The sequence below is a fragment of the Cavia porcellus genome, unplaced genomic scaffold (genome assembly GCF_034190915.1).
Source record: "Cavia porcellus strain 051 isolate PalLab524CR breed Dunkin Hartley unplaced genomic scaffold, mCavPor4.1 scaffold_7, whole genome shotgun sequence".
NCBI classification, from domain to species: Eukaryota; Metazoa; Chordata; class Mammalia; order Rodentia; family Caviidae; genus Cavia; species Cavia porcellus.
Window position 1 is genome coordinate 68,938,938 of NW_026947490.1, and position 14,242 is coordinate 68,953,179.

Consider the following 14,242-nt stretch of genomic DNA (forward strand, 5'->3'; position numbering starts at 1 on the left):
GTGTTGGTTCTAGGGTTTGTGGTGTAACCTATGTGACAGCTTTTCATGCTCCAAAGTAGACTTTAAAAAAGACATAATCATCGAATAAAGAAACTGGAACGTCCACTTACTTGCTCCATTAATATCTTAGCGTGGACTGTCTGGTGGGTGAACTGTCAGCCTCGATAGACACAAGGTGATAGCAGGGTGTTCCTGGCCGGAGGGAAGCTGGTGAAGCACACCCATTCAGGACTACACTACCCAAAGGGACGTGCATCCTAAACAGATCAGACAAACGTGGTTGCATGGTCCAAGCATGTGGTGATTTTTATTAAGAATAACTTTGGTTCTAAGAATTCCAACCTCAATTTTTTAATACTTTCCATTAAAAACAATTATACAAGAGCAAATACAAAAAATATTAAATTATGAAAACAAATCCATTAAGGCTCCCTTTATATATATTATATACACTCAAACAAGGCAAGATTTTTCAGAGTAGAAGAATAAAGTCAACTGTTATAGCTTATAAAGCAATTCTATTTTACTATGAGGAAACTACAAAATACTCAACTATTTTAAGAAAACCACAAAGTGGAAAAGTGGAGCCATTTTTGTGGGAAAAAAAAAAGTGGCTCACAGCACAGGACTGTGCAGAGGTTCCCGAGTCCATAGGCCTGGGCAGGACAGTGTGGAGGAGAGACAGACCACTGGTCAAGCTCCAGCCTGTGAGTCAGCTGACCAGACTTCAGAGAACTTCACCACCTGCACCTCTGCTGCTGAGCATAGCCCATCACTTTATGTTATTTACAAGTCTTCTTTTGGCTGGACCTTGTAGTACTAACCACAAATAACTGCAAACTTATCTGCAATTAGGAGAGAATGCTTTTTTAAATTAACTTTTACCCAGTGATGAATGAATTCTAGAGAAGTTTTAGGCATAGAACTTATACTTCTTTAGGAGCCTGCTAGGTCCCTTGAGAATTCTGTCAAGTGGCAAAACTGCTTCAAGGCCACAGATCAAAGTCTCGTTAGACCAAACATTTTGAGCCAGGCCAAATTTAGACTTTATCAACCACACTATCAGTTCACATACACAAGGAAACATGCAATCAGACATGTTCTTTCAAGATCATCAGTTACTGTACTTTGTTCTCTCAAAAGAATGGTGAAAAAGTCACCACTCCAACCTTTGAAAGGAAACTATTATAGAGCAGTATTTTATCTTAAGCATCTTGTATTTTATTCAAATAACACTTGCTGATGACACAAATAATCCATTTCAGGTGTAACCAACCAACATTTTTTAGCTGTGTATCAGCCTCCACTTACTCTTATCTTGCTCACATTAGAGTTGAGTATGAGCCTGTCAGCTGCTACAACAGCACTCAGACAGAAAGCTAATGGGTACTGTGCTAACAGAGGGTTGCAAAGCTCTGGTTCAACTCTCTATTGTCACTAGAGGAAGTGTAAGAATAGTCCTCAATTTAGAAGTTACTGGCTGAGCCATCTCTATGAAGAATGCACTAAATCCACAAACACCAGCAGTATAAAGTTACTTTTGCATGAGAACTGTGTTGTTCTTGTAACTTGGATGCCCTCTGAGAAGCACATTAGCAAGCATGAGGAGGCCAAGCCAGCCCACACTGCTCCTCAATTTTCCTGAGAGATGCGGTAATACAGTAGTCATCAACATCACCCCTCTCAACAGCATGGGCTGAGAGGGTAGCAGAAGTCTTTCTGCACAAGGGAAAAACAGTAAGGAAATATGTTACCATTGATCAGAAATTATCCAAGTTTGGATTCTACTAATATTAAAGCGTACAACTGTTGTAGAATCTTCCCATGAAGCTCCTCACGGACAGCGCCCTACACCAGGCCCTCTACTTCTGAAACTGAAATGGGTTATACAGACTATTTCCCTTTTCTAAAGGATTGCAGAATCACTTCATCTGGAAGGACTTGCTCAGCACAGTTTAAGCATGAAGCTGCAGAGAAATCCCACTGCTTCTCACAGCGATACAAGAACCTGCGTATGGTGCTTTCCTAGATGTAGACCACCGCCAGGTCCACAATGCCACACACAGTCAAGAGGGAGGAAGAAGATGGAACCTTGCATATTCCCAATGCTTCTTACCATATTTCTGGATTTTAGTGCCTACAAAGACAATAGCTGTGCTCAACCCAATGCTACGTTCCCTGCTACTAATTCTAACATGGGTAGAATTATAAATTAAACAAAATTTTGGATTCTTGAAATTTACAAGTATTGGCTATGACAGATTAAATGCATTTCTATGCAATCCAAGTTATCTAACAGATAACCATGAGAAGAATTAATCGTCTTTTCTTTAACTTTCAAAGAAAAAGTCACTGTGTCCTACAAAATTTGAACTGGAAGAAAACTGAGTAGTGCAACTCTTAAGAACTTATTCCAGTGTCCTCTTCTTATTTCTTCTTGTTTTGTTCTGCTTAAAATCTTTGAATGCAGGTCCATTATTCCAACGTAAGTACTGGTCAATGTCCTTCATTTGGCGAATGGGAACTGCAACTTGTCACAGACAATTCCCCCACCCAGACTGTAGGAAAGCACATAAACCCCCTCTAGGTAAGCTTCCTAGCTGGCTGCAGTTTTCTCAGGGGCTCTGGCCCTGAGACCAGTGCGGAAAAGCACTCAGACACAGCTCTTGCAGTGATGGTGGCATGTGTCAGGCTTCCAGGCAGCCTTGGCCTAGGACTCCTGGGCTTGGGCTATCTCCTGGCCTGTTCTCCTGAGGTTGCCTTTCACCTTCACAAACTCTGGTGCATTTTCTTGCTCTTCTTGCAATTTCTGCTTCTCAAGTTCAAGCTAAAGGAATTCAAAAACAGGAAAATTATAATCTGAGAGATTTGTCAAACTACTCCTCTCTTTCCAATAGGAAATTCTCTCTTCATCTTGCACTTCAGAAAGAAAAAAAAGTGTGTGTGTGTATGTGCGTGTCTGTGTGTGTGTGTGTGTGTGTGTGTGTGTGTGTGTGTGTGTCTGTGTGTGTGTGTGTGTGTGTGTGTGTGTCTGTGTGTCTGTGTCTGTATCTAGGGGTCCTGCATACAAGCAGGAGCCAACAGGTTGTTACTACAAACACTAACAGGAGAGGGCAAGAATGACAAAGTTAAAATTAGGAAAATAAAATCCTAAGACCAACACACAGTTGCTCTAGAGTCTTAGTGAATTACTCTGATGCTCTGTGAATTCAGTGATTCTTTTTCTGATTTTGCTTTTGCCTCCAGCATTTCTTTCAGATTCTCAATAGTATTCTTGCCTGCCTTGAATGCAATTTATGCCATGTATTGCATCTGGCTTCTTATTCTTTCAGAGTATGATCCTTTACATTTGCTTTGTCTAGGAAATTCTGCCCGCTCCAACATCCCCAACTGATTGTCTGCCCATTATGCCTACCTGCTCCAACTTCTGCTGCCGCTTTAACAGTTCAATTTCCAAGTCAGATTTCTTCTTCTGCGCTTCTTCTTCCTTCTGTTTTATGACTTGGTCTCGTTTTCTCTTTTCCATCACCTTCTGCAATTCTGGTTTATTCTGAGGCGCAAGACCCCTATAAAAAGAGAATTAAGATAAATAAAAACTGAGCAAATGGATGCATCTTTCATGAATATAAATATAACTGAAGGGATCAGCCACAGAAAAGGTATCTATGGAATTAGTACAATTGTGACAACTACCAAACAACACTTGAAAACTCAGTGACATGGAAGAAAGTAGAAGTGCATTTTCTGAGAAGTTGGTAAAATCCATTCACTCAGTAAAAAGACATGGAGCATTACTGTTTTGGAGGCACTAGACTCACAAGGTGGGTGGAGGGTGGAGGATGCGTGGGCCAGGTGAGGAGCAGGATACACACCACAGAGAGGTGATGCTCAGGACATGAGTGGCTCCACCTAGAGTCCCGGGGAGGATGCCCAGGAAACAGCCCTGGAAACCTCATCCTACCCTTCATTTTTCAGATATGAAAGAGGGTCCTTAAAACCAAGGGTATGTCATTCCCGTGGGGCACAGCCTCACAGCCCGCTAATCTCCTAACTGCCAATCCAGGGCTCTTTCCACCACATGGTCTTAGACATAGTTCATCACTTACAAAACATGGAAGTCGGGCTTCTGGGAAAGTCTTCGGTTCTGAGAGAAGCTGGGCAGCCCATTTGTCAACAGGGAGAACAAGGCAAAAACAGGCCTGCACTAGCAGCCTGCAGTGTATGCAGGAAGTCGAGGGAAAGGCCAGCATTTTAAGGTCAGCTTGGGCTCCCCTTTGCTGCAGTCCCCTGGTCATTTCTTTAGTCCTTTTGCCCAGGCTTTCCAGGATGCTGGATGGACCCTCCCATCTCTTCTGTATTGTCTCCCATAATTATTAACTCTGTTCAGACTACATCAGCCATAATTAATTTCAACTTGATGGTGAAGTTTATCAGAGGCATTTAAAATAAAAATGGAACCACCCCAGAATGAAAACCATGCTGTGGACACAGAGCGCCACGGGGTACAAGTAGGGGCCATGTGCACACATGGGAGACCAATGGCACTCCTGGACCCAACGGTGACCCGCATGGCCTCAGTACAGCTCCCACGCACCTGCACCTCTGTGTCTTGCCTGGGCCACGATGGACGTGTGCGGTGGTACAATCCTTGCTATGCTGATTGACACACATGACTCGCTCACCAGGAAGCAGCTCAACAACTGTTTGATCAAAGAGTAATTTCCAAAACTTGTGCTCTGCTTACAAGAAGTTCAATCACACCTATCTAGATGCCTTTCAAAGTCACATGATCCTACCTGTAAACTACTCCTCCATTTTACACTTCCTCAGTAACACAGAAGTATTTTAAATTCTGGTATCTCTTCTTTCTAGATGTTTTTAAGAATCCATGATTTAAACTGTTTTCAAAACTGTTTACAAAGCAGAGATTAGTACATTTACCCTCTGATGAGAAAAAAACCAGACTGTCAGAATAACATAACGTCTTCACTTTCCTGATGTTCAATAGCAGAATTTTTGGTTAAAAATAAATTTGGTCAAGTTGGTCCTCTTTTGGTCCAGTGACGCAAGGAGGTAGGTGACTTTTATGATTCAATTATGGCTTGCTTTGCAGTTATCAAGACCATAAAAAGGTACAAAAGTACAAATGAAATTGTCTGGAAATTAAAATTTTAATCAGCACCATAAAATCTATGAATAAGTACTCTAACTGTTCAGTTAAAAGTGCCATTAACCACATGAAAGTTTGTTTTTAAATAATCTGAATAAAGACTTTGATTTCATGAGTATTAAAAATCTTCAGTATGGCACTACCGACAGAATTCAGGGAATTAAATTTTAAAAGCAAGAATTTAGTTCTTTAAATAATTTAAATTTCAAACATTTTTCCTTCTCTACATTTCACTGGCAAAATTAACTTCAACTACTATTAAATTCTCCTGGATTCTGCAAAGCCGCATACTTTTGATTTATGACACATTAAGCTGATATTCTACTGCAGTAAATCAATGGGCTTAACTACTACACAGTATTCATTTTCTGTACCAAAATTTCACATAATAGCGACAGTGAGATAAAATATTTAAGAACATAAAACTCAAGAAAATGGTGTTTCTATGAAAAATAATCTATACTTGTAGCAGTCAAGAAATCATACATATTAAGTAAATATTTTATCACGGTGGATCAGTTAATTTCTGTGCTGCACTGGAGAAGCTAATCATGAACAGTACAGCTCTCTGCAGTCCACAGCAGCCCAGACTGTAGACACAGTGTCCGCAGACAGGAGTGAGCTTCTTTAGGTTTCTCAAATAACCACAATATTAGCACTTGTGCAGAGCACCTGATTCTCTCCAGCTGATTTTAACATATATATTAATGATTCCTGACGGGTGATCAAGTCCTGGTAGTTTCCTATTCCCCAAGACCCGGGAATTCCCAAGTTTGCTTCATAGTCAGGGAGCTACCTGTGACACTGCAGTGGGCCAAGCCAATCTTAAGCATGGAATTAATAAATACTCATGCGATAAAAATAAAATCAGGTGGTTATCCATATTTGTGAATGATGAGATCATTGTCCACAGTGCATCCTATCCAGCAATGGTCCCGACAGAGGCCGCATGCCCGCACTAAGACAATGAGTCTGGCCCATGTTCCTCTCCTTCTCATCTGCACAATATCTCACAGTGCAGAAATCCAGTAATTCTGCCTTCTCCCTATTGAGAGGCCTTTGCTTCCAACTGTTTGCTATTAAAATCAAGGAACCTCTGTGTACACTGACAAGTTGCTCTTGCACTAGAAATTCTGCTGGCTATAGCCACAGAAGCTGGACTTCCAGAGCCCTCCAGAATTTCCATCCCAATCACCAGTGTGTGAAATGTGCAGCCTTGAAGGCAATGTTTCATGTGATGCACAAACAATGGAGCACACGCAGGGGTTCCTGGAAAGGATCACACTCCTTCCGTCTCTACCTGAACACCAAACATTGAAAGCCCTAGGTACGAGGCTGACTCCTCACCTGAGATAGCAGCAGTGAGGATGGTCCGGTGCTCAGCTCATCACAGAATACACTCACCATATGGCCAAACCTCTCCCTTCCCTGACCTTTAGGAGGGTGGGGTCAAAAGGATGGATGCATTTGGATTTCAGGCTTCAGTTTTGAATTCTGAAACCTTCTAGTTTGGCCTGAATAACTTGTATTTTTGGCTTAGCCACTTTTACCTGTATGGGTTCAAACAGATACTTCTATCCAGTACCACTACAACTTCCCTTGTCTGTCTCTATTGTCTGGTTCAATATTTTTGAAAAACTATTTATTTACTATGGCATTTCAAAAGGTCAACTGAAAACACGGGGATCTACAAGAACACTGAATTAGAAATGTACAAGCCAAAGAACAAATTTTATGGATGTGTTTAAGCAACTAGCCTTCTTATAAAAAGATTCACCCTTTACAGAGGCTAGACTCTCTCAATGGTGAAAATATTATTGTCTTAAACATTTTTTCAATATGAATTTCAACTACCAAAACTTAATGTTTCTAAATGCCATTTGAAATTAGACAGTTTACGCTGCTGAAAAGGTATATGAAAAATGAGAACCAGACAAAGAACCTTAACACTCAGAGCTGTGGCTAACTATAATCAAGCAGACATCCAAGACTTTTAACATGAAACCTAGCCAGATCCAAAAAGTGATGACAGAGGAGCAAGTGTACTCTAGCAGGAACGTGAGATCCAAGCCAGAAGGTCTATCAATGTTTGCCCTCCTTAGCAGGAACTGCTTTTATCTGAAGAGTAACTTGGAAAACAACAAAACTGCTGCAGAACTGGAGCCAAATGTGCGGTTGTGCAGAGCAAAGGTCAAGCCTCCAGAAAGCTGGCTGTGTGGGGTCCCTTCCTCCTCCCTCACTTCCCCGCTTCATTTTCTAATTTGTACTGCTACTATAGTTACCTCTATAAATTGCTTTCATTCTGTGTTTATTTCTGTCTTTATTCCAGAAAAAGTTGCTGTATGACCTCAAGGAAATTCCTCAATCTATTCTGAATTTTCCATAACTCACATTTCAAGGTGGGACAATTCCAAGAAACATGCTGGGTTACGGGGAAGATCGTGGGTTAGATGTAACATGCATGAACCCCTTACACACAATAGCAACACAACACTTTCATTACTGCACAAAGCAGAACTCAAGACTGGTTATACTGAGCCAAACGCGCCTGTTATTGTGTGATGTAATTTATTTGACACCAAGGTTTAGAAACAAAAAACTAACATCTAAAAAGTATAGTATATGAAAAACAAAAAGAAAAGAAACTGCTTGAGAAGTTTTCACCCTAAAACTAGTTGTATTTCTCACAAAGATTTTATCAAACTAAGATTTTGTCTTGAAAAACCTGTTTATGCCTTCAATATAGAATGACATACATTCATCTTTTTTGACTTTGACATTTGCTTTTTCTTTTCTTCCTTTCAAAATGTACTTCCAGATAGACTAAAGTCTTTCTAAGAAAAGACATACCAAAATTTCCCAGTGATGCACACGGAAAGTAAAAGACAAGTGGGCCTGATGGATTGCTCCCATGCCAGCAGTTTTGGTCCATGCTATCAATTTTATAAGAATGATTTGACTTTTTCCCACTTTATAGATGAAGAAACAGATCTCAAGAAGGGTGCCTCAGTAAAGATCAGAAGGCAGGTCAATTTAAGTGAGCCTGGATTTGTGTCCTTTCTGTAATATTAAGGGGGACACCACAGTGTTGGTGAACCTTTTACAGACTGAGTGCCCAAACTGCACCCCCAAGCCCTCTTACTTATCACCAAGTGCTTGGTCGCTGGGACGACTTGGCTCCCATGCTGACCAAGGGGCTTGTATGCTGGCTGTAGCATGTGTGCCATAGGCTGCCACATCCTTTCTGCACCATGATACTTAAGACATTCTCTCTGTTTTCCCAGATTTGTAGAGCTGGCCCTGTCTGAAGTGTTCAACATGTAAGTAAAGGAAAGAAAAAATGGGACACAGAAAGGCAGACAGGGAGAAAAAGGCCCTCTGCTAGAAAATTTGGCAACAGATTCAATTACACAAATCTGTATGTTCTATAGTGATATAATCCATGTTATTAATTATATTTTTGTAGAATAATTTGTAACCTAGAATTCAAAGAACATATATTCCACAAAATTTGGTTTGATTTTAGCCTTTACTCTGATTTGGAGCTTTTCTGTACATTTCACCAGCAGGGACAGTCTGAGTTAAAATGGTGCTGAAGTTCTACTCGGCGGGCCCACTGATAAGACCATGGTGGTTCACTGGAAGTCAGAAAACCCGTAAGTCACAGCTGCTTCTGTTTGGTCTCTTCTACACCAATGCGGACATCATTTGTTGAATTTTGACTGCTTCTCAATTCTGAAGTCTATTTAAGAAAGTATACTGGCTTGCTTTGCTTTGGACATGAGAATACCAAATCCACATATTCTTTTTTCTATTATTCAACAAAGACAGGTAGAAACTAAATCATTAAAATGATTAAACTCTCATTAAATTTAATAAATGTTAATCTAACATCACCCTAGTGCTAGGAACAAGTACGATGCCCCACGCCCCCCATTCTAGAAGGAGAGAAGCACTTACAAAGAATTCCTAGGCCATGAGTCATTAAACCTGTTAGTTCTGGAAGCCAGGAATGTGCTCTGGAGAGGGGACCTGCCTTGAAAATACCCCAATCCTTTTTTATTTTAAGATTTTTAATCTTCTCAAGACTGCACAATAGGGATATAAGTAAACCCAGGATTTAAGGCAGATTGTAGAGATAAATGAGAAAAACATAAGTTAGAAAAGGGTGAGGGAATGAAAGGAAGAATGAGACCAACACAGTCATTCTCTGGATACCTCACCTCTGCTCTGCAGAGTCACAAATTTGGTTTCTAAAAGCTGCCCCCCCCCAAAAAAAAAAGAAAGGGACTGGGGATTTAGCTCAGTGGCATAAGCGCCTGCCTGGCAAGTGTGAGGTCATGAGTTCAATCCCTGGTACCGCAAAAAAAAAAAAAAAAAAAGCTTCCCCAATACTTAACTTGTCTGTGAGTCCTGAACCTTTCCAACAGGGCTTAGCATGAGTTCTACAGTCCTTAAACATGAGTTCAGCTGCCTTAAACAAAGGACTGGCCTTGCACCCTCAGCTCCTGGCTCATGCCAGCTCCACTCACTGCTGAACCACCTGACCCAGCATCCCAAGTATGCACGGCACCGAAGGGATAACAATGGCTTGCCAAGGAGACAGGCTGGATGTTGTACCCCTTTTTAGAAATTTAATAAACATGGTGACAATAATATTAACTTAAATTGTACTTTAACAGCAAACCAACAGAAACACAGGGAAGAGCAATTATCCATTATATCTAAAATGGTTCTAGTGACTCTGCCCTGCCACTTACAAATGCAAACACATGCATAACTTACATTTGAGCCCTGCATTTCTCCATGCAAAATGAGGAAATTCAAAGGTACTGAATTTAAGAAATAAATTCCTCTACCATTTTGCAGGGGACACTGAGACACAGTGCTGAGGGCTGTGCTGGAGGGACCAGCCCGCTGGAGGAAGCTCTCACCACAGTCAAACGGCAAAAGACTCTTCAAAACACTGTCAACACAACTAAAATTAATCATAGCTATCTTAAAAATCCCCAAAGGAAAACTATGTTCAAGAAAGCTCCTTACCTTTTTTGATTCATAAGGAGTTCTCTGTGAAGATCCTGGTGATTCCGGGATGTTTTGACAGGGTTGACCAATTTCTGGGGTCTAATCAGCTCAGGATTGTCATCATCCAAGTAGTCTGGCTCAGCCATGATGTGTCTTGGTGTGAGGGATGAGTCCTGGGGGTCACTGTCCTCAAGTGGGCTATCTGAAGTGGATAAAGGAGAGATGCTTATAATGAGATCTGTTCTGCATGCCCTCACACAGGTACAGAGGGTGTGCTACTCCAGAAGCCTGGGAGGTGCCACCTCCAGGTCTACTTCAGGGACATCACTGAGGGGTCTTCCCCAGTATTCAGAAAGTAACTAGGGAGCCCAGGGAGAGGAGGAAGCTGCTTTCTTCTGTGCTGCCTGTATCTAGAGCAGAGGAACCCTCTGACTAACTCAATCACTGCCACTCACATCATGAGTCACAAAGGATACTTCCTGCCACCAAGTCTCATCGGCAAGCGTCCAGTAAGTATGAGCATGTGGGTACCAACCCGGGGGCCTGTCTGCCTCCTCAGCATCAGTGTACAAACTGGCCTTGGGAACACACAGCAGAGAGCTTGCAAGGTGCATGCCCTCTGGCTTGGGAAGCTCCTGGACGGAAGAGTAACTACAGAATAGAAGAAAACGTGGAGGAGGAAAAGGCACATCAGAACGGATCACACCTCGCACTGGCACCATCCCCAACTCCATGTTCCAGTAGCACTGTGGCTGTGCTTCTGTCACAAACCGTGTCCCGATGCATGGTGATGCTCTCTACTGTGTCTGATCAGGTGTGGCAGAGCATAATTCAGGGATTTGAGAAAACATCCCTGGTGCCTTGAAACTTCAAACTCCTGCTTTCATTTGAGGTGATCAGAAACTGTCCAAAGGAGCAGCCCACTGCAGTTACCCTGCTTCAGTTATGGTGTATGTGTTACAGAACCACACCAGACCCCAGTAGCAAGCCTCAATAAGGGAACCAGAATCATCATTATAAAATGGGTTCACAAAATTTAAATAGTGTGCCCTCATTTACTCTGACAGCAGCATAAAGCTAAAACTGAGTGCCTTGATCTCAAAAGCCGTGTTCTCTCCACCACACTGCAACACGTAACATGCTTACAACATCTTTTTGAAAGTTAATATGAAAATAAAGAGAATAAAAAGTAAAAATCACCTAAGAGGAACTGCTGCATGGCTTCTTTAAATACTTGAAACATCAACCCACCTAAGACTCAAAGTTAGCAAACGACAAGGAACAGATGACACATTTCCCCAAACCTTCCTTACGTACTGTCCTACTGCTTTCTTAAGGAGAATACTGCAGCCTTAGCCCAGTGGAGAAGGTAAATCTTGCATGTGGCATGGCGAGTCGTGATCTCTTCACAGCCAGCCTGCCCCATTGGCTGTCCAATGTGGACTGCCCCACATGGACGTCTCTGAGGCACTGCGCACACCCTGGGCAGTCAGGACCATCTACAGAGAACATAGCAGTTTCACTCTAGTTAATCAGTAGACAAAGGAAGCTCCATGCTTCCATAAAAGGAGGTGTTTCTTGGCCTAAACCACTGAGACCTTCAAAGGCCAATTCAACAGAAGCTGCCTCTGAAGGTCAGCCGCAAAATGGGTTGGATTTGAATAGGTGGGCAGAAGAAGGAGTGGCCACTGCAGCACTCTGATGAGTGAAATTCTAAGACAGGACAACAGATTAGCACCTCCCTGACTTCTCTACAAATTCAGTTGCTGGGAAGTCTCTTTCTCAGGACTGTGGGTTAAGATGGGCCTGTGTCCATCTCCTGCTAGGAAGAGAGACAGTGCAGCAGGGAAGGTGTTGCTGGAAATGCAAGAGCAAACACTTCCCTGTTCTTTTTCTCACTGGCCCTCACAGCTGGGTCTGTGAAAGGCCCAGAAGCCCATAGCCTGAGCCTCCTGTGCAGCCCTCAGGTCATCTGGGGACAGGGCAGTGGGATCCTAACAGCTCTGCTGCAGCGGAGCAAAGTGCAGTGGAGTTGGGGGAAAGGGACTTAGGAACAAGGGAGTGAATTGGCTGGGCAGCTCTCTGTGTGTTCAGGGCACTCACAGCAGGGCAGTACAGAATCTGGGATCTGGGTTTTGGACACTCCCAGTGACATTCCACCCTGAAACCATGATAGCACAGCAAAACAGGCAACAACCATGTTAGTGACCCTGCTCACTTCTGTTCCTCTGCCAGCCTTCATATCCATGTTACCTCAGAGGACAGCACAGCTCTAAGGGGACCTGCAATCTCAGCGGCTGTGCTCTAACTGAAGTAACCACCAGTGCTCCCTCATGGGCTCTGGATCTCCACCTTCCTCCAGCAGCAAGGGGCTAGTGCTGCTCCTTGAGCAGCATGCTGATCCTCTTCCCACTCCATCCCAGATCTCTCCAGAGCCAAACCTTACTCATCCCTTCAGAGTCAGGTAAATGGCAGATCTTCCACAAAGCCATCCCTAATGTGACGCTGTAGTTCGATTTCTCTGACCTCTGATGACAACAGAAGTTTCTGTTCCTTTTTCTACATATTCATTGATTTATCACCTTATATTTCAGCTATATATATATGTATACATGTATATCTTAAATTTAAGACTTAAATCTTGAATCTTAGTATGCATATAAAAGAAGGAATACCTTCATTGCAGAGATTATATCTGGGTTATCTTCACATCTTTTAGATCTCTTGGACTTAATTAACATTAAACGATGTAACAAGGCAGGGGAGCCCCTGAACTGGCAACTGCATGCACTGCAGCCTGGTGTGCCCCCACGGGTGCTGGTGGCTGGTGTGTGCTCACTGAGCACCACGTAATCCAGAGCCCCAAGTAAAAAGGGGGGTGGGGAACAAGTCTGGAAGTGAGAGCACCAGTAAATGCTGAAGAATTACACTTCCAAATTGCTGTAACTCATGGAAGCCTCAAAGTATTCCAAGACATTCTTTCAGGGAATTGATTTCTCAGCTGTCTCAAAGAGATTCTGTAGCCTCTGATGAGCAGGCTGACAAGCCCTGGCCCTTCAGCTGGCCTGAAAGAGCATAGGCTCTTCTTGAATCCAGAATAGTCTCCTTCTGCACCCTGAGTTCCCCAGATAGGCAGGAGAATGATTTAAGACAAGATTCTCTTCCAAATAGCACCGGCTTCACCTGATAAATTTCTTACCTTTCTGGCCTTGATGTGAACCTAAAAATTTAGTCTTGGATCAAGAGACAGTGACATGGTCTGGCATTAAAACATCTGCAAAATGCTCAGAGAGCCATTGTGACCACAAACCTCATACACCAATACTTAGAAATGACATTCTGGCAGAGTGCACTGCATAAGCGCAGAAATGTCATTTTGTCATACTTTGCCAAGCCTCACAGCCGCACAGCAGTGACTTGAACATTCCAAACCATTCATTTAAAACAATGTTAATCTCTTAATAAATTGGATCCCAATATGCTTTTGAACCAATCCCAAATGGTGAAGTTCTTGGGATAATGGCAAACTAACTTTCTCATCACTTTCATCTCCCAAATAAGGCACATTTTCCATATTTACAAAATTGAAAGGGAGGAGGAGAGACCAAGATAAGAAACATCCAGAAGTTAAGAGAAGCTGGGCCAGGTAGGGTGGGACCAACCAGCAGATGGCGATGGTGGCACAAAGACCTCTTGTTGGTCTAGAGCAGAGCAGGCTGCCCCTCCAGCCCTCTGCACTGTTAGGCAGAAAAGCACGAGGAAGGGAGCTCGCCTAGGAGGTCCGCTATGCCCAGGCTGCGCATCATATTCTTCCCCTAAGTCTCCAGATGAGGCGGTCAGTTTCCAAAGCACCAGTTGCAGGTCAGGCTGACCATATCTTCACCCCAGTTTTATCGCTTACTGCAAGTGTGATCTTGGGCAAGTGTCCATCAATTAAAAAAAAAAACCTACTCACTGGTCACTATGAAGAATAAATGAGAAATGCACACAAAATGCAGTCCCTGGCACATAATAAACTTTAAACAAATGCCACATGCTATCAGTGCT

At 42.7% G+C, this 14,242-nt stretch overlaps 1 protein-coding gene across 4 annotated transcripts in view; it reads right to left on the reverse strand.

Annotated features, from left to right (window-relative positions):
• Positions 1-280: 280 nt before the first annotated feature.
• Fam107b (family with sequence similarity 107 member B) overlaps positions 281-14,242 on the reverse strand; it is a 178,184-nt gene continuing 164,222 nt past the window's right edge. For all 4 annotated transcript variants that reach the window (XM_003468652.2, XM_013151299.3, XM_013151301.3 and 1 more), the window contains 3 exons: positions 10,214-10,397; positions 3,416-3,566; positions 281-2,827 (listed from right to left, as the gene is read on the reverse strand). In XM_003468652.2, the coding sequence (XP_003468700.1) occupies positions 2,711-2,827; positions 3,416-3,566; positions 10,214-10,397 (452 nt within the window). In that variant the 3' untranslated portion in view covers positions 281-2,710. The remainder of the gene's footprint in view (positions 2,828-3,415; positions 3,567-10,213; positions 10,398-14,242) is intronic.